The 24,943-nt window shown below is 36.0% G+C and overlaps 1 protein-coding gene across 1 annotated transcript; it reads left to right on the top strand.

The window, feature by feature from the left end:
* Window positions 1–11,444: 11,444 nt before the first annotated feature.
* Window positions 11,445–24,740, top strand: LOC131035117 (methylsterol monooxygenase 1-1). Its single transcript, XM_057966755.2, has 5 exons — window positions 11,445–12,054; window positions 12,410–12,732; window positions 23,746–23,893; window positions 24,199–24,231; window positions 24,414–24,740. The coding sequence occupies exons 1-5, from the start codon at window positions 11,725–11,727 to the stop codon at window positions 24,510–24,512; spliced, it is 933 nt and encodes a 310-aa protein (XP_057822738.1). The 5' UTR covers window positions 11,445–11,724; the 3' UTR covers window positions 24,513–24,740.
* The last annotated feature ends 203 nt before the right edge of the window (window positions 24,741–24,943 follow it).

Here is a 24,943-nt window from a genome sequence, read left to right as displayed (position 1 = left end):
AGCGAGCAAATAAATCCGTAGCTGAGGGGATCATTCCCCGTCCTCCACGTTCGTTGGAGGCAGAGCATGCAGGTGGGTGGTGGCAACTGGGAATCTCAATAGTTTTATTTGCTTCAAATCTAGTATTGCTTTCATTCATCTTTTCACTCACAGAGCAGAGAAGAGAGGAAGTCGTTTGTGTTTTCATGGCAAGTGCAGCCGCATGGGCCCTCTCTCACCCTTTTACCTGGAAGGCAAGCTTCCATTGCTATGCACAACATGCAAAACCCTATTCTCTAAACATTGGATGGTGTAGCCACAGGCGAAGGGGATCATGGACCCTTGCCTTTGCTCTTACTAAACCTGCAAACACACAGGAAAAGGAGGAGGTAGTGCCCTCTTCACTGCGCCTGCAAAAAGGTAACACCCATTTTATTACTATAATCATTGCTATTCACATACTCTTTTGTGTTTTTATGTTTGCACTTTCGAGAGGCATCCCAAAAATAGAAATAAGTGTGACTTCTAATAAGGGCCTCCTTGGAACTGTAGTCCTCTATTTATGTGGAGAGATCTTTAAAAGAGTTTTATGAAGCAACGAGATTGAGTCCTATATTACAAAACATACAATTTCAGTCCTCTTTGATTTGAATGATGTTTGTGCTCAAATGCCGTTTTGATTAATTTAAACTCTTTATAATTATGTCTGAAAATTGAAATAAATCGTTAAATATCATGTGAAAGAATTGAAACATCCTCAGATGTGTTCTTGTGCATGTGTGCACACATCATTTAGCGTTTTGTCATTCTCATGATGTGTCATGATGCCTGAATCGTCGCTGTTTTTGAGGCTTCGAGTGCATGGTTTTTAATAAGAATTTCTGGTCTTAAGCAATGATCGAGGGTGGAAAGGTGAAGTATTTATGAAGGAAAATAAACTTTCCCTAAATTTTAGCTAGGCTAATTCACTAAGATGCATGCACTTAAGTATAAATTAACTTAGATTAAACATGTGGTAGCTGAATATGATAAATCAGATAATTGCAATTGCTATTTTGGGGAAGTTAACGAGGAGGAGAGATTTACTTAGTTCTTGGAATGATTGATGCCACATAAGCCTGCTAATGCACTGAAATCAGAATGCCTCGAGACTGGAAATGTTAGTCTCTACCTGTCCTTTACATGTTGCTTTCTGATTTTCCTGATCCTCTGCTGTCTGCTTTGTTGTAAAGACTGCTGGTATGTAAAAGTACCTCTAGAGGGTTGCTGGATCATAAAGGGGATGTGGTCTCCCACGTCAGCCTCCAGAAAAGGCTGGCTTTATGGTCAGATTAAGGTTTAGTAAGTTGCAAGCAAGCATGCAAATGTCCTACACGATGATCATGCAGATTCAAATTCATCATTATGCACAAAATCGAAGTAATTTGTTATTAATTGCTCCTTGAATGCTCTAAGAATGTTAATGAGCTTGACTGAGAGAGGATGTAAGATGAATGGAATTTAATGCTTTTAAATACAAGTGCATAGCAATAATCATGCAAACATGTATTAAATCAGATCAGGGCAAAAAAGGAAAAGGTAAGAGTTGGTCCAAATTTGGATTTTGGAAATCAGGGGTCAGATCTGCAGGCACAGGATTGATCATGGGTTTGTAGGATTGACCCAGGGCAGGGGAATGGTAGGATCTAGGCAGGGAATAAATGCTCAGACATGGGGTAAATAAAGGTGTGTGGATGCTAATAAAATAAGAATGAAATGCATAGGAACGAGAGATGGAATGAATGTGTACAGGATTGAGGAATGAGCTAAATATTACACAAGATTGTTCCATTTGTTGATATGTTATTGCATTAAGATACTTTCTCAAGATGGGCTCAAAATAAATGGGAATAGGCATGGGTATGCAAATTCAGCATTATAGTATTTAATAGTTGAAAATAAATAAAATAGGCTCTTTTGAATTAGTTAGGGTACATAAATGCAATAAAGAAATAACGATCAGATTACTCTAACTTAAGGAGCTGAGTGTAGATACTAGACACACCATACAAACACATTAAAAAAATGGGCAAAGAGGATTATAGTACTGAGCTTTGTTTGTGATAGGAAGATATTTGGCTTTGACTTGCACTTAGTGATCCAACTTTGAACTCCGCTTGTAGATGTGAAACCATGAAGCTTGGACAGATTGATAAATGAACTATGCTCTGTTTCGTTCAATCCCACACCTACAGTTCTGGTCTGTGTGGCTGTGTTTTTGACCCTTTTTCTGTGTTATTTACCTTGGTTGACGACCTTAAAATCTGTACTTCTGATCTTTAGAATTTTGTTCATCTATGATACTTGAAATGTGTGGTCCCTGGAAACATCATTATAACTTGCTGAGCTAGGAGAGGAAGGTGACCAACTTCCCAGCTTTTGCTTTAGTCAATCCTTCGATTGATTTAATGATTTTGATCAAGTTGGAAGACACGCCAAGCAGAAAATGGAAAAGTCAATCTTTCCTTATGGTTTTCGATGTTGATGCAATGCTCTCTTGTCATGCCCCCCACCATAAGAAAATAATAATAATATAAATATAAAATAATAAATATAACAGATCACCCTTATAATCAATACAAGTTCTGAATAAAGAAAGCAAAGGAATAATAATCATTATCGGTCTGCGTTTTTCCTTGAGAGATATTAATTATCATTTATCCTTAGCGGTGATAATTATTGTATGCTAAGCAGCAACCCCTTATTATCCTTAACAACAGTGATCAGGAAAGGGCAGTGATTGCAAAGTGAAAGGGCAGCGATTGCATAAGTTGGAGGGTATAAAAGGAGGAAGCTTCATTTGAGGAAGGCATCAAGTGAGAATTGGAAAACAAAAGGGAAATAAAGGTATAAGGCAGAAGTAATATTTTGTTCTGCAATTATATTTTTTGAGATAAGTTTGAATATAATATTAGATTATGAATTAATAGATTTGTAGATGTACTTTGCAGAAATCAAGTAATTGCTATTTGTAAGTACTTTATTTGCTTTTCCTTTATGATTATTTACTAGCAAATGCATATAGCAAATTCCTATAGGAAATCAATTTTGAATTTATTAGAAATGGCTTGTAAATAGGAAGGACGACCAACTTCTTAAGTTCATGAGATATCAAGCACACCACCTCCAGATGGATGGATAAGAGATTTTGCCATGCTCATGGGCTTAAGTTTGAACTTGTCATTATTCTAGAAGTCTTGCTGCCAGAATCAGTTTCCAATCATTTTCAAATATAGATTTTCTGATTACACTAAAATGATCATTACTTCCAGTATTTGTGCGGCTTGCTGCCAACAACCATATTAATTCAGTCTAAAAAAATGAATACTTATTTTATTTACTTAAATTTATTCTTTTTTCTAATCTGTGGATGATCTTTGACATTTGCAGCCCACTCGCAAGTGATCTAAGTATCTTGTCTTAAATGCATGCATTTTCAGGCATGATGTTCTTCATCTTCGTTTGAGAAATTGCTATCGGCAGTACAAATTGGACCTTTCTGAGGTCCAACCGCTAGTTATAATTTATCTTTGCAATGCATCTATATGTTTGAACTATCAACTCATTGTTTGTTCACTGTGATCTTTGTATGCCCATATACCTTTATATTGAAACACAATCACATCATCTATGCACTTTTACTATAATGAGAGCAGCAGTGAGCATTTGCTCAAAAGCTTGATATCTCTGTACCTTTGCTTTATCACTGTCATGCCTTCACTCTGCTCTGAGGTCCCTGCACTTATGAGCCTGCAACTGTGTTGAATGGTGACTGTTCACTTATTTTCCATATATGTTTTCAAACTATGCTCAAATCACTGTTTTTTGATGACAGTGTTCTGCTCTTTATTGACAGCAAACATGATGAATAGATTGTCCTCCTTGTGTGCTTATGACTGTTCTGATCATGGCCTTTTGTCTCAGTCAATATGATCGTGTCCTTCATCTTTCAATACTCTTGACCTTTGTAGAAAGCGGTGCCCTATCCTTTGCCTAACGCTGCTATGACTGGGTTCTTAGTCTCTTATCACTGCAATTACTGTCATAAACCCTAATCACTGCTGTAGCATTCTTTGAGCTATTGATCTTGTGATATACCCTGAGAAAAGACAGTAACTCATACTATATTCTGCTCTTTTTCTACAGGTCTGATCACTGTGTATTGTGATTGTGTACTTGCTGATGCATTCACTGACTTGATCATGGCATTGATTATTGATCATTGTAGTTTTACTGTGTTTACTTATACTGTAGTTGGCTCGTAGCTGTGTTTTCACTGAAATTTTGGATCTATTTACTGTCTTTCCTTTGCTTTACTGTCAAGGATATCCCTGTGCTTACTGTGCATCATGACCTTTGGGCAGTGACTTAGGCTATTCTTCATGTTGCAAAACCTTGATGACTGTTCGTATAATCTTGTGACTCTGACTTTGAAATATATACTCTGTTGCCTTTTGACATATAATGACTGCACTCTATTTCTTTTGATACTTTTTAACTGTTCTAAAGCCTTTTATGGCTGTCCTCATGGTTATAACAGTCAATGCTGCTATGACAGGACCCTAGGTGACTGCTACATTTAGCTCATGATAGTCACTGTACCATGGTCTTTTCTGTACTTTGACTGAAACTTCATTGTGGAGATTAGGACTGGCTTCTTGGAGTGATCTCTATAGAATTTGTCCCTTTTTCTATACTGTACTGTCAGTACTTCTTATTGTCTGTGAATGGATGCTTCCAGATTTCTTAGTCATGGCTGCATAAGCCTTTGAACAACTTTGACTCCTTAATCACTGCTGCCCTGAGTGTTATCTCTGATCACTGTCATGCTCTAGATGTCACTGCCCTGTTTTAGTGCATGGTCTGAGACCATTGGACTGCCCCATAACTGTAATACACTGTTGAAACTGTGATTTGCTCATAAGTTCATAACAATGATCTTTGCAAAGACTCTTTCAACATTTAAGGCTGCTCTCCATGTTGTCACAGGCTTTACACTGTAACTTTGCATTGGTTTTTCTTTATCTCTCTTTAATAGGAACTATCAATCATTATGGAGCACACCTATGATTAAGACTTCCCTGTCTCATTATTAATGTTCTGAGATAACTTGAGCCTTTGGACTGTATTTTGATGGTAAAGGCCTGCTCACTGGTTACTGCTATGTGTCATAGGGCAGTAAGGTATTGTATGCCTTTGATTCTCTACTGTGGTTAGCCTTTTGTGTCAATTGTGGTATCCTTAACATCTGATATCTCAGACTTCTATAACAGTTTTAAGGAACTGAGCCTCACAACCCTCTTGGCACTGTCATTATGCCACTGTATTCTTCTGAAATGCTTTGAAGGCTGCTACACCTGAGATGATACAATAATGTGCTTTGTTATCTAGATCACTTCCCTAGGACCATGATCCATTGCCTTACATGCTTTAATTGGGTCTTGTATATGGTGACTGCTATTCTCTATGAGTTAGGGCTGCAAATGGTTTTATTAACTGTCAAGGTCACTGTTTTGATGTTCTTTTGATGATGCTCACTGTCATATTAATCTCTTGGCCGCTATAATGATTTTGGCTGCTCTTTTCACATTGGGTGCCCCAAGTCAGATCTATAACCAGTCACGCCCTTTCTTTGTCTTATATCTCTTTACAGGGCTATCACTATCATTTCAGTGTTGACAATGATGGAAAAGCTGCAATAAAACTTATTAGGATTTGTCATGTATTGTGTGCATCATAAATACTCTTTTGCTTACATTCTCATGACTGTGTGTGACTACAACAAACTGTGTCTATATCTTCATGGAGGATGTCTTCTTGATTTTCTGAGATCTCATCACTGTCAAGATATGGACACAAAAGATTTGCCCACTATTGTTGCCCCTGTGATAGTGATTTCTCTTTCTTTGACATTATTTGTATTGAATCTCTTTTCTGTCCTTTACCTCTGTCTTTCCTTGCATATTTCCAGCATCTTTGTGTGAATGTAATATCTTTTTGGCTCAGAAAATCCCTTATAGACTGATTTGATCATTCTCTGCCATAAAATCTTGTAATGCCCTTTGGTTTGCTTGTATGGATAGGGTGTGATCTCCATTACCCTTCTAGAGCCTCACATATTGATGCTCATTGTATTAATGTGTTTTGATTTGACTGAGATCTTTAGTGACTGTCTATTGTCTCTGTTTTCAGTCATGAGATTTCAACATGGCTACTTTTCCTGACTCTCTGTGTCTTATAATGAACCTTCATTAAATGGACTGCTATTAGACTCCATTAATGGGCTCCAAGAACTCTTGAAGATGTAAAGAAAGAAGACTAACTGCAAGCTTCCATTTCTCTAACTGTTTTGGCCTTTATAAATGCTGCACACAACCTATTTTGTTGTCCTTGTATGACTGTCATTATCTACGTGAGCTTGTCAAGCTCTGAGAGGGCTTTTTTATTATTTTACTTCCCTTGGATACCAAACCCTAATACATCCAATCTCATTGCATGAATATGCTTTTTCTCTTTGAAATGAAATAAAAGACTCAATGAAGAGAAAATGGACTTATCTTTAAAGTATCTGATGTGTAGCTCTGCATGGGCTTTGAAAGAGTTTTGAACGCACAGTTAGACTCTTCTCCACGTGTAACTCCTCCTCAAAAGGTGTAACTCCTCCTCAAAAGGCAAACTCCATGTTCAAACCGCTGCGATAATCCTCAAACAGCTGCAATAATCTCTCTCTTTACATATGATTCCTGTAACAAACTTGTGCATGCCCCTTTTTTAACTGCATCTTAGCTGTGAATTATCATTGAGGCGTTGAACACATACTCTTGTGCAGAAAACTCTCCCTTTCTGCCTAAAAATCTCCATGAAAGCGATGGAAAAGGAGAAGGGGAAACAAACTCAAGTGGAACCCTAACATACCGCGTGGAATCTTTCTTGCATCTTTCTCTTCTTTTTGCCTTTCATTTAATGATGTCCCTCCAAAACCATGCATGACATTTGATTTAGACTAAAAATCAACGTGGGAAGACTTGCTTGAAGGCTTTTGGAGCTTTTGAATGAAATAAATAAAAGACATTATTTATTTTATTTTGTTTCTTTTAACTCCTAATAATGCCATGCATTATTTGCTTGACTGGACTCATATGAGATATTAAAATCTCTCTTTTCCTTTTATTTGACATTTTGACACCTAATTCCTCAAAATTTTCAAAATGAGACCAAGTCCTTATGTGAGGCTAATTTAATCCTGAAAGGGGAAAAATAGGTAACAGCAACATCAGTAATAATCTGATTATGTACTTCCTCCGTATGATCACAATGTCCATCATGGGGATCTACCATAGACGCGTCATCGTGCACACCATCATGTCCAAAATGATAAGGTGTTTGACGGTTGACCATCAATACAATGAATAACTTCAGCTGAATTGTGGAGTGCCACCAAAACTCCGAAGGAAGAATAAAAGTGGACTGAGAACCCTCAAGTTAAAAGGGAAGTGAAGAAGATCCATCCATGAAAGAAGCAAACTTCTCAACAAATCTGATGTCTTTTCTCATCAATCTTCTTAGTAGGAGGGTCAAAAAGTATATATCCTTTGAAAACCTGTGGCCCAATTCTCCTTTCTTTAGAAGATGGAGTTCTCACAGACACGAGAAAATGGAGAGGGATGAATCTAGCTTTCAGCCCACCAGAATAATGCAATACATCCCATCATGGCACTATCTGCTTCATCAAGCTTGCATCCAAGAGCATTGAGAAAAAATTCATAAAGAAATGGAGCGAAGTGGAAGCTCTTTTGAATTGATCTTTGCAGGTTTAGTGCCTCGGACAACGATCTGTCAACAACCACTCTTAGTTGAAGCATCATGGAACAACATCTTGATCCTTGTGCTACTTCTTTCCCAAAAATCCAACCATTACAATGTTTAGAGCATAGATGGCACACTCGCTGAAAACTCGGCGAGTGACAAAAACTCGCCGAGTTTTTGGACCTGGCGAGTAGTAATGACTTCTACTCGCCAGGAAAACTCGCCGAGTTTTTGGCGAGTTTTTGTCAAAAACTCAGCGAGTTTTAAAGAAAAACTCGCCTGGGTTAGCATAACAGCAAAAAACGGCCAAAAATACATGCATTTTTTGTTTTTCTATATGGTTTTGGGCTGAGAAGGGGGAAACTCACTTGGAAGGGCCACCCTGAGAGCCCACTATGCCCTCAAGTAATCGCCGAGTTTTTTGGTCTGTCTGTCAGGATTCATTTATGGAATATAACATTTAAGTATAAGTGACATTTCTTATACTTTAAGTTATATTCCATATATACTGTCAGGATGTTTGAGAGTGGTTTCGGACCTCCAGGAGTTATAATGCAAAATCTAGTTTTTGGAGGATTCTTCAATTTTCCAAACTTAGTCAAATTTCAGGATCCTTCGGCGATGCCCCTTGACCCCAACTTTGAGTTGAAAGTTTGAAACTATGAGTATGAATGATGAAATTTCAAATATGATGAAAGTTTGAAAGTAGTTTTAGCTAGAGCTGGGGAGAGGAAGTTGTATTTACTTTTGGTTTTACAAAAACTATTTACTATTTTGCTTCCAGCCATCAGCATTTCTCATGAGGATGCGATTTTGTAGACACTTTGCAATCAAATATATCTAGAATCAGCTTGTTTCTTTTGTGTTATCATTTATTGACTCATTGGATGCATCTTCTCATTAAATTTTGCAAAAAAAATGCATTTTTTATTAAAATTAAGCGTGTTTTTACGTTGCTGAGTTTTTCGCCGAGTTTTTCCGAGTTTTTCCCGAGTTTTCGCCGAGTTTTTTTCTCAAGGGCTTGGCGAGTCGAGCCGAGTCGCGAGTAGTTCAACTCTGGTTTAGAGAATAAAGGGCTAGTTGAATTTCCCACAAGTTTAACAAAATAATTTCAATAAAGATATGTCACTATCTTGAAGCAGTAGCTCAGTGAGCTGCCTTCATGCCTAATGATGCTGTCAAGAATGTATTTAACTCACAGAACTCTTACTGTTTAAGGCTCACTTACATTTGAGCAGTAGGCCTGATGATATGTTTAAGGCTTTGGCTATGATTTTATATGAAACATTTAGAATTGCAATGAATTTTCATATTGCTTTCTTTTCTCTATTATCATTCTTTCTTATCAACTTTAAGATGCACTGAGTTAATTGTTCATCTCTAAGATATCGTTTTTATAAATCATGAAGAGATAATTCCTAATTAACTCCTCCATGCTTTCATAGAATTAACCTTTTTCAGGGTAATGCCTTTAGATAATTAACCTTTTTCAGGGTAATATAAGACAAATAATTTTTCTAACAATACTTTTAGCTATTTTATATTTATAAAATAATTTTTTTAGTAACCTTGACAACCACGGTTTTAACTCCACGTTGTATTTTTCTTTTGGCATTTAATATTTTTTATTTACTCCACTTAACTTTCAAAAAAAATCTTGAACATAAAGCATACAATGGACTGATGTGGCATAATATGCAATTTTTTACTCCATTTTCTGTACTCATTCATTTAGTTAACTTAAATATTTATAATATGTTTTTCATTTCAAAATTTATATATTTATTTATTTTAATTTTAATATATTTCAATAATAAATGTAATGTAGATATAATTATTAATTTTAATATATTTCAATAATAAATGTAATGTAGAAAAAATAATTATTAATTATATATTTATAATTTTTTAAACAATTAATTAACAAATATATTTCTTAATTTCACACTAATAATATATTTGACTACAAAGTCAAACAAATTCAGCCTAAACAATTTTAAAAAAATAAATCTTGATAGATGGATAGAAATTAAAATTTTTGTTAAAAAATAAAAAAATATAATATTTAGTTAATTCAAATATCTTATATAAGTAATTTATTAAAAAAATCTTGTATTAAAAAAACTCTTAAAAAAACACGAGCTAGTATTGGTACACTTGTAAAAAAAACTACTTTCCAAATAACACGGTATATTTAATTATTTAGTTAAATATATATATATATATAATTTTTAATTAATTAAAATATCTTATATAAGTAATATAATAAATTGTTTATAATATGTTATAATGTATATAAAAAATCAGTATATTTAACAATATTTTTTTTTTATAAAATTTTTATTTTTAAAATGTGAATTATAATCAAATTTGTTTTAAAAAAATTTAACAAATATTTTCAATCTTTTTAAAAATATAATAATTAGTAATAACTTTATACATATTAACTTTTATTTTAGTAATATTTATGTTTGTTTTTATGAATTTTTTGACTATTCTATGTGTCATTTGGATTAATTTCTTTTAAAACTGAAAAAAAAACATTTTATTTATTTTCTCCTCTCAACTAGCACTCAAGAAAGATTTTCTATTTATTTTCTCTACCACTCACTTTGAGTTTAATGATTAATCAATTTTGTCTACCTCCATCGTACTAATAGTTAATCAATTTAATATTATAATAATAATAATATAAAGATATGATAATATAATAATAATAATAATTAGTCTTAATAGATTTTTTTGGTTTGATGAAGAGTTTAATAGAAATATAATTTAATATTGATTACAACATCATAATATGATAATAATTTAATATTAATTACAATATAATAATATAATTCTTTTTGTGGAATAGGGAACAAATATGGTATCTTTCCACGACGTACTTTAAAGATAGGTATACTAGTTAATTAATTGTATTACATGATAGAAAGTGTATTGTTGATAACCCTAATTCTATAATTATTAATTACAACTATCATAATCATAAAAGCATTATAACTATAATTATATACTTAAAATTATTATTTGCATAACAATTATGTCAATAATTTAAAAAAATTATAAATGAACTAACTATTTTTTTTTATTTTTTATTTTTTATTTTTTTTGATCGGTAATTGGCCGAAGCCTGAATAGGGGACACAGTAGGGGGCCCCATCCCCATTACATATCTTTGAATTATTATTTTTATTATTATTATTATTATGTTTGATTAGATTGACCCAAGACCTTCCCCATCCTATGGAAGGCCAAGAGTCACAACTTAGAATTCCACTTCAGATGTCCCTATTGGGAATTGAACTTGGGCCTCCAGAGTGAGAACCCAGTGTTTTAACCAGTTAAGCTCAACCCCTTGGACAATAAATGAATGAACTAACTATTGCTAGCAATCACAAAAAATGATTAAACAAATTTAAGTACCATTATTTTATATTTTTTTATTATTATTATTTTTTAAAATCTTTTTAAAATATTGTTAACCCTACTTTAACTACTTTCGAACACATATAACTATCAAACAACTTCAATTTCAAATTTCAATATAATAAAAACAAATACTGACCACTATGTTACACTAGTTATATATCTTTAGTCGCAATCAAGTGGCCCACAGTTACATGCAATGATCCGAAACAAATCGTCTGGTTTAATTCTGTTATTTTCTTTTGGCTTTAATTACGAAGTCCCATCACAGAATCTTTGTGTGTTTTTAAAATACTCTGTTTTAATTCTGTTATTTTCTTTTGGCTTTAATTACGAAGTCCCATCACAGAATCTTTGTGTTTTTAAAATACTCTCTGTATTACTTCAGTGTCCCTGTTATTCACATACCCACAGGAAAGATTCAGTTACCATTTATCCAAACGGTGGAAGTCTACAGAGATAGAAGGCACAATGCTGCCGTACGAAACTATAAACCAAGCAGAGGGCGCTCTGGGCAGGGACCTCTCTTATTGGGAAAATCTATGGTTCAGATACTCTGCCAAAATGCCGGACATTTGGCTCTACTTTCACACCATATGGTTTCTTATAATAGTTTTCTCCATGGTGCCACTGCCATTGGCCATTCTGGACCTCGCCAAGGCCAAAGGCTTACAGAAATATAAAATTCAGCCCAAAATTTACACACCCAAATCGGAGGTGCTGCATTGTTACAAGAGTGTTATGTATGTTTTTTTCACAGTTATTGGGCCTCTGCAGCTGATATCTTATCCTTTTATCAAGGTATGCAGAATGTCGTCTTTGTTTTTTGATATGCTATTTTTTGGGTTTAGAGTCGCTAAAAGCGAACACTACACTCCTGCTTAAACAGCAATCAGATCTTTGGAGTTATCAGACATTACACATCACACATCTCATTTTTTGTGGATAAACCAAGTGGTATCTGTGAATGTGTTATGGTATTTTATTTATGTTTGTAGGGAGGGCAGGGTTGAGGGCTGAGGGATTGGAAAAATTGGTTTCTATATTCTTGAATCAGAAGAACTTCAAGCGCCAAAGAAGGCACATTTAAGTAATGATGAATTCGAGAGTATTGCATTATATCGACAATGATATGTTGAATTTGGTGTCCTTGCAGTTTATTGGTATCAGGACAAGCCTGCCTCTGCCTGCTCTCTGGGAAGTCATTGCACAACTTACAGTGTACTTTCTGGTGGAAGACTGGGGCAATTACTGGATCCACAGGTGGTTGCACTGCAAATGGGGTTATGATAAGATCCACCGGATTCACCATGAATTTACTACTCCAATAGGGTTTGCTGCTCCTTATGCACATTGGGCAGAGGTGTTATTACTGGGGATCCCATCCTTTGTTGGACCCGCAATCGCTCCAGGACACCTGATTACATTCTGGCTCTGGATTGCGCTGCGCCAAATGGAAGCTATTGATACCCACAGCGGGTACTAATTCTCTTCATTTTTATAGTAAATAAATACATGATAGTATGATGTAAGGTATTCCAGTTTTTACGTCTTCATCCAGTTGAATCCCTCTCTCATATTGTTCATAGCTGTACTGCTGACTATAATCAAGTATCAGATCACATAGGTGGCAGTGAATCTGTCAGAAGTGGCTGAAGAGACAACCCCAAGTTTCTAAAGACTGTTTAGGGATAAGAGGACCATTTGGCATTCTTGGTTGTTGATTGGGTGTTGAACATGATAGCAAATCACTACCCTCTTCTGCACAAAAAAGAAAAGGAATAGCCTATGTACCGATTCGGTTGGCAGACTGTTGAGCATATACAGCAGTTTGTAGGAGTTAACAGGGTTAGAGAAGTGTATATAGCCTTTCTCATAGTCCTTAGCATCTCCATTGAATTAGTCCTGAGGGTCGTGTTTGATACATATTTTTCTTTTCACACAAATTGGTCAATTAATGAGGATACATTTTCTTAACATTGGGATGAGTAGATTGCTGCCGACTATTAAAATGCTAAATATGGGTACTAACTAGCAAGATGATACATGAGTATTTTGATATTGCTATCAGAATTCAACTGTGTAGTTTTTCGAGTCAAACTCATTAATCCATGATTTATGAGTAGTGGTTCACAAGAACAATGAGTGGTCCACTTAGCATTCAATGCATCTAGATGATGCTCACAGAGGTGAAGCATTGGGCCTTCCCGTGAGGTCACCCATCACAGTACTACTCTAACTCAAACGTGCTTAACCATGAAGTTTTCTCCAAGTTTAAACCCACTTAGTTGGAGTTGTCCAGCAAGGCTGTCTGTGATTCAGAAAATATTTCTGCTTCTGTGCACTGAATTATGAAGTGCTGTAGCACACACTTGAATAGCAATCCTGATAATGAAAAAAAAATGCCTACAAATGTTTAGGTATGTATTTAATGTCAATCTCAACCAAGACGCAATCTGTATGGATGTGCATGAGTAAATGTTGAGCATTGACTAATCGGCACAGGTAGGTGAGTTGGCTTGGGTGGTGGGTTTGCTCCCTATTGGTCTTGGGTTTGACTCCCCTCCTGGATTTAAGAGGGGGATTGCTTGTGGGCTGTGGATTCACCCCAGGGACTAGTCTCGCTCCCAGGCTCGCCCTTAAAGTGGAAACGCTGGGCCAGGGCCGCGGGGATTGCGAATACCCTAGGTGCCAAAAAAAAAGAAAAAAAATGTTGGGCACTGACTAACAACATGCGAAGGTTAAATCGTGCCCATTGATCGTAATGATCAGAATAATAAAGACACTGAATATATGATTTATGTGGTAGACATAAGCGATGGGCTATATGGTGTTAGTAAACACAAGCCCCAAGTCAATTTCGACACTCAATATCTGTCCCTAAGATTGACTTAGGGAGCCAGAGGTTTCATTAATTTGCCATTCACAAAAGATTTTTGTTTTGATGCGCTCATTATGAAGTGCTGTAGCACACACTTGAATAGTAATATATAAAAACTTAATTGCTAACAAATGTTTAGGTGGGTGACATACATTTAGTCAACTTCAACCAAGGTATTTTCCATTGTGGATGTGCATGAATACATGTTGGCCATTGATTAACAATATAATAAGGTTAAATACCTGGCTAATGGCCATAAAGATCAAAATAATAAATACATTAAATAGGTAATGTATATGAGAGGGTTAAGTAATGGGCCATATAGTGTTAATGAACACAAACCACAAGTCTGTTTTAGCACTCAACACCATTCCTTAAGATTGACTTAGGGAGCTGAAGGTTTCATTAACCATTCACCCTGCCTTCGTGACAGCATCTTGTATTCTGATAATCTCTCAAATCCAAAAAGATGTAGCCTCCATCAAAAGTTTTGGTGAAGTTATTTGCTAGCTGGTCTGTAGTCAGAATATACTGCACATCAATTCCTCCATGCTGTGCTTACTCACGAAAACAATTCATGCTTACCTTAAATGCGTTTCAACTGTTGATGCAACACTAGATTCTTGGTCATTACTCAAATTTTATAGGTTATATCTTGTATGAAGCCAACCTCGTCAAGTAAATGACATGACAATTGCAATTGCTGTCCCACCTAAGTGAAACTTCAGTATTCTTCTTCTGTAGAAGCCCTGGAGAGGGTATGCTTCTTGCTCAGCCTTGCAACTCGACCACCACCATTGAAGACAATATAATGAGAAATAGATCTCTGATCATTCGCGTGACCACAATAATTGGAATCTGAAGATCCTATTAAATCGAGTAAGCTTGCTCTCCCATTAAGCGTTACCATATCTGAAGTACCTTTTACATACTTCAGCATACTCTTTGCTACAATCCACTGATCTAGCCACATATGAACAACAAAATGAGTATCTGATCTACCGTGAATGAAATACAATAAGCAGCCACAATTGATTAGTGGAAGGAGGCATCCACCTTAGGATCAGTGGACAGTCCTTCACTGGCTTTGTCCCTGAAGCCTTAGGAGTCTTGGCTGCATGAAATCTTCCATCTCGAGTTTCTTCAAGGAGTCCAAGGCATATCTAGGCTATGAGAGAAAAGTACCATCCTTCATTTTTAAATTGCAAAACTAAGAAGAGGTGTAGATGGCCCAAGTCTATCATCTCAAACGTATTTTTCAACCTAGAATTCATTTTTCAATTTCCTTGGATGAAATTCTTGTGAGCATAAAGTCATCCACATACAATACAATGATGATGGTCTGCTCACCTCTCTTCTACTCATGGACATTGTTGTAGGAAATGTATTTGATAAATCTAGAATTGATAAGAAAATCACTGTCTTCTCATACTGTGCCCTAGCAGCTTATTTAAGCCCATAATAACGATTTCTTGAACTTGCATACAAGTTGAGTGGAGCTATCCTTCACAAACTCAGGTGGTCGATCTGGGTAAATCTCCTCTTTCAAGTCCCTATTGAGAAATGCACTTTTCATATATAAGAAAATTAATTTATAGTGAGGACAAGTCTAATGGAGTCCATGCGAGCCATTTGAGCAAATATTTTAGTGTATTAATGCCTTTCTCTTGAGAAAAACCCATTACCACCCATTTGAAATTTATGCTTCTCCACCTCACGCATGCAAGTATACTTGGTCTTACAGAGCTGTTTACACCCCACAATATTCTTAATTTTGGGCCTAGGAACGAACTGCCAAATTTTTTTCCTCATTAAGGCCTCATATTTGTCTCTCATTGTCACTTCCTTCAGGTTTTCCATGCAGTTGTTTGAATCATCTTTTTTTCCCTCGACTTTAGTGATGAGTGCAAAGTTCACCTTGCACTTCTGCCCACAAGTTTTCTGTTCCATAACAACTAGCTCTAATGATAGCTTAGGAACATCTTCCAAAGTGTTCTTAAACTACTCAGGCCTAGAGTCCTCACTAAGAGCTGGCGAAGAGTCAGAAGCAATTGCAACATCAGTAATAATCTCATCATGTACTTCCTCCATATGAGCACAATGTCCATCATGGGGATCTACCATAGATGCGTCATCATGCACACCATCATGTCCAAAATGAGAAGGTGTTTGACGGTTGACTTTCAGTACAATGAATATCTTCAGCTGAATTGTGGAGGGCCACGAAAACTCTGAAGGAAGAATAAAAGTGGACTGAGAACCCTTAAGTAAAAATGGAAGTGAAGAAGATCCATCCATGAAAGAAGGAAACTTCCTAACAAATCTGATGTCTTTTTTCTCATCAATGTTCTTAGTAGGAGGGTCAAAAAGTCTATATCCTTTGAAAACCTGTGGCCCAATTCTCCTTTCTTTAGGAAGATGGAGTTCTCATAGACACGAGAAAACAGAGAAGGATGAATCTAGCTTTCAGCCCACCAGAATAATTTAATACATCCCATCATGGCACTATCTGCTTCATCAAGCTTGCATCCAAGAGCATTGAGAAAAAAATTCATAAAGAAATGGAGCAAATTGGAAGCTCTTGTGAATTGATCTTTGCAGGTTTAGTGCCTTGGACAACGATCTGTCAACAACCACTCTTAGTTGAAGCATCATGGAGCAACATCTTGATCCTTGTGATACTTGTTTCCCCAAAATCCAACGATTACAATGTTTAGAGAATAAAGGGCTAGTTGAACTTCCCAGGGGTTTATCAAAATAATTTGAATAAAGATATGTCACTAGCTTGAAGCAGCAGCTCAGTGAGCTGCCTTCATGCCTAATGATGTTGTCAAGAATGTATTTAACTCACAGAAATCTTACTGTTTAAGACTCACTTACATTTGAGCAGTAGGCCTGATGATATTTTTAAGGCTTTGGCTATGATTTTATATGAAACATTTAGAATTGCAATGAATTTTCATGCTGCGTTCTTTTCTCTATTATCATTCTTTTTTATCAACTTTAAGATGCACCGAATAATTGTTCATTTCTAAGGTACCGTCTTTATAAATCATGAAGAGATAATTCCTAGTTAACTCCTACATGCCTTTAGAGAGTTAAACTTCTTCAGGGTAATGCCTTTAGAGAACTAACCTTCTTAGGGGTAAAAGGTCTAGTTATAGCTCCACTTATGCTGATGATTTTTCTAACTTGGACTATCTCAACCATCTCAACAGACAGAGACGGTTTCCTTTAATCCCCTCCGAAATATCATCTTTAAATAGATTTTGGAAGTGACAGGAATAAATCTTTATTCTATCTTGACTTTTGTACTTTGGTTTATCCAATGATGTCATCTTAACTTTAGCTGCTTGATTATAAAAACTTGATATCGAGAAACCTTTTTCAATTAGGCTTGAGCCTCTTGATTGGTAGGGTTTCTTCCTAATTGTGGTCTTATTCGTTCCATTGTCCTTGCCTAAATTTCAGTCCTATTCGATGCTACCATTTATCCCACTTTTAAATCTGACTAGTCTTTTGATTACAACTCCCCATTAGATGATGACGCTTTAGTTGCTTTGGGCTAGGGCTGGGATCCCCCATGATATCCTTGGGATTGATCCTTCCACTGTTCTAATAATTATTGGACTTGTAAGCTCCCAAAAGTGAATGGGCTGCCTTGGCAAGTCTGATGATTATTGAGAATCCTAGTAATCCTAAAAATGACATTAAGTGAAATAAAATTTTGGTAGCTAACGCACGTCTTCAAAGTGAGGTCCCACTTTTCGATATTTTGCCCCGAGTTCTTTCCTTGTGTTGCTTTAGGTTTTTGTGTTTTTTGTCAAAAGTTATTTTTGTTTCCTTAAGAATTAGTGATTTTTTCTTGACATTTCCATTCACTGCGGTAGTCACGCTTGCTTGGCAAATCCTGTACTGTTGAAAGTGGCAAATTCGTTTAGTCTGTTTGAACACGTAATTTTTTTTATATTTTTTTTCAAAACACAAGTTTTATTATGCTTTTCTATTGCATTTCACCTAGTTAGCCTTGATTTAGCTCCACTATTTTTTGACGTGATTGGGGTCATCCTATGCTCACAAAACCTTCAATTTGAGTCATTTGCACCATTCATGAAACTTGTAATTTGCAACCAACAATATGCTATCATATTTCTTGTTTGACTATTCTGTTCTTTGCCAAAACTTTCTTGCAATTTTATACATGCAGCCATTGTTTAGGTCAAGTCTTTTTGGATCTTAGCTCCTCCTTTGGCCTTTGGAGATGACTCATAGATAGTTACTCAGAAATGGAAGGAGTTGAAAAATGGATTCTTGAAGATAGTGTTGATAGTTCCAAGATTGTTCTACATCTATAACATACCTAGCTTTCAGTCTGGTTTAATTGTTTATCATAGATAAGAGAACTTTTGTTTAGAAAATATTATTTGTTTTAGCTGTATTTTCTTTATCAGTGTAGGAATTATTAGAATAGAAAAGGCAGCATTGGATATGCGAGTTTTGTCATTTCTTTCTTTGTTTTCTTTCAATAAAAAAAATCACTAAAAAGAGAAAAGCTTTTATTTCTAGAAAAATAAGTTTTGTTGGTTTTGTTCTAAAAAGTCCTCCTTCTCAAACAGTAGAAGAAATTAGGTTCTTTCAAGAGCAAACTTAAATAATTAATCAAATAGAAAACTTTGACTAGAAACTCTGTTATCTATGCTTAGAAGAAATATTAATAATTAATTTTTGTTGAAAAGAAGGTTTTTTTTTTTCTGTGTGAGAAATATTTACTGGCTAAAAACCTATTTCTTTAGCTTTGCTCTTATTGGAAAATATTGGAAAGACAGTTCAATTTCTGAGATTCAATTGCTTCTGCAAATTCTAGAAAAGTAAATAAAAATTTCCTATGGTAAGAGAACGGGTGAAATTATTTGCTCATATTTAATTAATTATATTTATTTAATTATGTTATTTTCTTGGTTGGTGAAATGGAAACTGGGGATTTGCTCCTTTTCTATTAAATCAATCAAAAATTTCAAATCAGATTTGCCACTTTAAGTGGTGGGGACACGAGAGATCATAATCTAGGAACACAAGAACAAAGTCCTAGATTTACAATATAAAAATCCGCATGGGAGACCAACATGAATGATTGTGCTTCATATCTTCATTAACTATTGCTGTCCCAAATATGTTTCATATCTCATCACTGGAGCTAGAGTAAGAGAGTGTTGTAGGGGGAAAGTAATAGCTTTATCTAAAGGGAGCTTGGGAGATGAGGAGTTGTGATTCCCAAACCATTCTCTTCATCTTCTCAGTTTTGTCAATGTATAATATCTGCCCAGGTTGATTTAGAAAATCTCAGAGGCATGATTGATTGCTCCATTAGTCCTTCTTGTATCAGTTTCAGTTATGGTTGTATATAAAGATTAGTCCTTTCTGATATGCTGAAGAGCCCATCTATGTCTGTTTTCTGATTGTAGATTGTACCTATTAATGACATTAATTGCGGCAGTCTATAAGCCTTTTGAAGATAACCTGGACCGTTGGTTATCACTTAATCTTCAATAAGATCCATTGCGTTTTATAGAAGTATTGAAGCAACCTGACTCTCATACTAGAGCTTCTTCTAAAGATAACTTTCCACCAAGCCCTTGGTTATCCTTGCATTCTGGATAAGATCTATTGCACTCAATAGAAATCGTGAAGTGACCTCACTCTCATATGAGTGCTTAGACTTTTGATCAAGTAAATTGTATTGTTCTAGACTACATCACGTTTTTGATGGTTTGACTTTGTGCCACAGCTATGAAGACTGCTCTAATTCATTTTGTATCGAAAGATCCATGGAGCTTTGTCTCCATTTCTCCACTGGCAATTTGATCCAAAGTTCTTACTGTTGAGTTGGCTAGTTGCTTCAATATGTTGTATCCAGAGAGTCTGGTGAAGAGCTATTTGAGTTTGGGATATTAGGCTAGCATGATGATTATGCTTGCTTTATATTGCTTTATCCAAGGGATGCTTGATTCCTTTGTTCTTGCTAGCAATCCTTACTCCTGGGATTGCCACAAAGTGTTGATAATGACATTATGCTGTGGATCGAGAAAAAAAAGATCTAGCCTTTAAGATTGCTTGCACATTTGTTAGACAATAAGGCATGTGTGAAACTGTCATTCTATTTTCCTGTCCACCTTGGGTCAAATCCAGTTGCCATATGAGTGTTCATTTGCTAGATATTCCACCTAGATGTTCAAACCTTGTGCCAAGAGAGGGCTGTGCCTCCACCTTATCGTTGATGATCTATTCCCCATGGTTGGCAATTGCAAACTTTGCTAGGATATCTGATTCTCTATATACCTCTCTGTAAATCTGTTGCATCGTGAAGGATTCCAAAGAATCCACAAGGTGCCAAGTTTCGCGAAGAATATTTTATAAGTTTCTGATTTGAGGTTGTTGGTGTTGGAAATAAGCCACACCTGGACCGACGATGGACTGGTCCAAGAGGGGCCATTAGCTTAGTGGTAGAGCACTACAACAGCGTATGGAAGGTCCTAGGTTAGAGTCCTAGCTGGTCCATGTCTCAACATGGTATCAGAGCCAAGTCCAGGCTAGGAGCCCCAAGCACACGAGAGGTGTGGCTACAGGGGGGGTGTTGGAGTTGGAAATAAGCCACACCTGGACCGACGATGGACTGGTCCAAGAGGGGCCAGTAGCTCCAGTGGTAGAGCACTCCAGCAGCGTATGGAAGGTCCTAGGTTCGAGTCCTAGCTGGTCCATGTCTCAACATGGTATTAGAGTCAGGCCCAGGCTAGGAGCCCCAAGCACACGAGAGGTGTGGCTTAAAGGGGGGTGTTGGTGTTGGAAATAAGCCACACTCGGACCTACGATGGACTGGTCCAAGAGGGGCTAGTAGCTCAGTGGTAGAGCACTCTAGCAGGGTATGGAAAGTCCTAGGTTTGAGTCCTAACTGGTCCATGTCTCAACAAAGGTTGCCTTCTTATTGCATTGATTATGATCATGGAGTCATCTTCCGCTTGCACAAATAGCAAGTCATTATGAAAACACAACTTGCAGTCTAAGCACAAATGTTTGTGCTTTTGACTTGTTCTCGGTGCCATCTTTGATTTTTTTCGAGGGGGTGTAGACCATTCTTCTTTCAGAGTTTCAAATGATGCACCTTGCATCCAACACTTGAGCTGCTTGGTTTGCCCCCCACAACACCATCAAAATTAAATTTCACCCACCCACTGGGGGAGGAGGATTCTATTTTGATTCCTACGAGTGGGTTTGTAATGTCCCCACTTTGAAATACAATTTAACAATAAATATTAAATAATAATAATAAAATTAAAATACAAAAGAATAAAAATAAAAATAAAATTAAAATATAATTAAAATTTGATTAAAGTCAATGAATGGCCAAAAGGCATAAAATGATAAGTTGTGACTCCCCCAAATATGAGGTATAAAAGGGAGAAGAGAACTCATTTGAAGGGGGGATAATTTGGGGAGTGAGAAGTGCAGATCTGATTGTGAAAGGTTGTGTCCTTTCAAAGGGCAGAAATAATGAAGAGTTGCACTCTTTCAAAGGGTGCTAATGGTGAAAGGGCGTGTCTCTTGCCAAAGGGCATACATGACGAAGAGGTGTGACCTCTCCCTCACATTGAGAGATATAAAGAAAAGGTATCAAAAGCATCCAATGACATCACCATCGATCAGATCAGATCAGAACTGTTATTAAGTTACAGGCAGTAACATCCTTGTTCTTGGTAGTATGCATGGGGATGTGCTTAATATGTACGCAAAATATATGAAGCTTGATATTGTTTTTATGCATAATTTAATAATATAGACTGCAATATGTATGACAGTCATACGTAATTTGAAATTTTCATATATATTCATAATATATTAGAAGTTAGTGTACTCATCGCCCAATTACTTAATCAATTCTAATTCTTCCCCCCATAAGGAGAGGTTTGGTCTTGTTAGGGAGAGGCGGAGTAAATTTATCCCAAAAATAGATGAGCCCCAAGGGTGAATGGACTGATGATTTTGAAATCTGGGGTGCATTATGAACCCCAAGGGTGAATGGATTGATGTTCCTGAAATCTGGGCTCCATTATGAAGGTGGTGTCATCGCGCCCTAGACAAGTAAATCCCCATCTAGGGTTGAGAATTAGAAGGGATTAAGATTAGAGCTTGAATAAGGACAATGTCAATTATACTATGAGCAACCATAGTAATTTAATATGTACTTAATGTAGCATAATAAGTAGCAATGTATGTTGCTCTTTAGGAATTGGCAGCCTCTTAATAGGGAACATTACAGGGTTTATTGTAGAATCAATTCTAGAGGCCCCATGAACAGGAGAGTTGATCGAGTATGTTAAATTAATCACAGCCATTTGATTAATTTAGTGTATTTGGCTATCTAATATTAATTAATCAATTTAACCGTTTCATTAATTTATTTCACAAAAGACAAAAAGGAAAGCAATTGCATTTAGCAAGGTTTTAATTAGCTTAGTTTAGTTAGGTCAAAGCAATTAGATTAAGTTAGTTTAGTTTCCTTGATCAGATTAGTCTTTTTTAGCTTGTTTTATTAGATTAATGCATTTGCTCATTAACATAAAAACAACAAAAAAAGGTACAGAATTTGAGAAAACAAACTAAAAATATCTTGTGCTCCACATTATCAAACAAAAGACTTCCCATTTTAAATATTCAACAACAAAAACATCAAAGAATCTTCATGACAAATTTAACAATTGAATGTGCCCAGGACTTCACCAAAATTAGTAAGAGAGTTGGGGAAGGAGGTTTCTCCTGTTCCATTTTTCTCCTCATTGAACAGATCGGTGTCTTAGAAGAGCAATCGAGAGACATAACCATCCCTGCTCTGACAGTTCCTCTCCAGTCACCACCTGTCCACCTCTTCTTACTGCATCTTTAGGAAATGCCAAATCAAACTAACCGTCCACTCGCCAACTTGGACTGCCACTTCTATCTTTTGTTACCTCAACCACGGCCATAGGCATCTTAGTCATTCATTGATGTAAACAAACCCGTGTGTACCTATTTATATGCATACAGGACCAGCTCTCTTGCTTATTCTTCTGTCCCTCAATTTTATTAATGCTATTTTTCATGCTGTCAAGGTCCATGGTCTATCCAGCTTGCAAGAGTATGGAGTTCTAGAAATCCTAGCAGAGGCAATAGCTTAACTATTTTCCACTATTCATTGATTTGATATCAACTATGTAGTTTTTGTTGTTATTCATCTTGCTTAGCTTTTCTTATAATATTCAGTTTATACATACTCAGCAACAGATTGTTCTGTTTAAAAAAGTACTATTGTAGCTTCAAAGATTTGCAGCATTGATCAAGAGTAACTCAGCTATGTTACTGTTTTGTGTGCTTTCCCCCATTAACCTGTAAAAACTGTTTTTGTCTTTGTGTAATTTTATCAATTTGTTGTTTAGAATTGAATAGAGTATAGTAGTTTCACAATGCTCGCGTGCATTTCCATTTTCTTTGGCTATTGTATAAAAAATTCATCTTCTCCTCAAGATGCGCAGTAAAAGATACTACATTTATTCCCCAAGTCTCATTTTCTAATGCTTGCATAGGTACGATTTTCCATGGAGTCCTACCAAATTGATTCCCTTCTATGGAGGCCCAGAGTATCATGACTACCATCATTATGTAGGAGGACAAAGTCAGAGTAACTTTGCTTCAGTGTTCACATACTGTGATTATATCTATGGTACAGATAAGGTAATCTACCACCTTTGGTTTACTTGATTTCAGCAAACTGCTCCTTATAACTCTGTTAGGCTGTTCTAAATCGATGTTGAATCTTTTCATAAGGTATCATGAAAGAACTACATAAACTGGTTGATTTTGAGTTTTAGATTATTTCTCTAGAATTGAATAGCTTGAGTTCAAACTCATGAGAGCTGCATTTATAAATAATGTAGAGGATATGGCCCACAAGATTTTATCTAACAGCAAACCTGTGCTGAATTTTCTGTTTTTAACTTTAAGCGCATAGCTGAGTATTTTTCCTCTTGTTCATCTAGGGCTATCGCTATCAAAAGGAGTATCTCATGAAGGTAGAATCTTTTTCCCAGTTGAAAGCTTGTTTCCTTATTTTTTCCTGTCATTTTGTTCATTTGATTGATGATTGTGTTGCATTGATTGATGTTCATGTTACATTGCTTTTCTATGGTTTGTCATGATGAATGAGAAAAGTAAATTGATTTGTTTTTGCTTGGAAACTATTTCTTGTGTGAAGATCCGTGGGGCGAGTGTAGATGCAGACAATAATCACAAGGGAGATGAAAGCAATGCGCAGGCTCCATATGAGCTCGTTGAAGACCAAAAGACTTTGTAGAGCAAGAGGATGGGGTTTTTCATTCTAAAATGCATGTGTTAGCCTTGTATTTTCTTTCTACAGATCTCCTATGCATGTATTAGCTCTCATGTCCTTGCTGTTTCTCATGTATGCTTATTGAATGAAACATTTAAATTAAAAATGGTTGATATTTGTCAGATCTGAAAATATGTCATGGAGAATAGAACAGTGAAGTTTATTTGAAATGCAAAGAGTTGTTATGAGATAGTTGGCTGAGTGAAAAATAAATTTCTATCAAGGATAAATTATTATGTAAAAAGGTAGGGAGAGCTATTGGAAAAATATTTAAAAGAGGATACAACCAAGCCGAAGGGAATGCCAAGATATTTAGTTATTTCTCCATGTTTGATTTGCCTCCATTCATTTGGTATCCAATGTGGAGTAGGATCAAGATGAGTCATCAGATATTC

This window comes from Cryptomeria japonica, chromosome 6, assembly GCF_030272615.1.
Source record: "Cryptomeria japonica chromosome 6, Sugi_1.0, whole genome shotgun sequence".
Lineage (NCBI taxonomy): Eukaryota > Viridiplantae > Streptophyta > Pinopsida > Cupressales > Cupressaceae > Cryptomeria > Cryptomeria japonica.
The sequence above is the reverse complement of the archived record's forward strand: the minus strand, read 5'-3'. Positions and strand labels throughout refer to the sequence as shown.

Coding starts and splice junctions, on each gene's coding strand:
- LOC131035117 (XM_057966755.2), top strand. CDS start 11,725: ATGCTGCCGTACGAAACTATAAACCAAGCAGAGGGCGCTCTGGGCAGG. Junction 12,733..23,745: donor GCTATTGATACCCACAGCGG/GTACTAATTCTC, acceptor ATGCTTGCATAG/GTACGATTTTCCATGGAGTC. Junction 24,232..24,413: donor AAAAGGAGTATCTCATGAAG/GTAGAATCTTTT, acceptor TCTTGTGTGAAG/ATCCGTGGGGCGAGTGTAGA.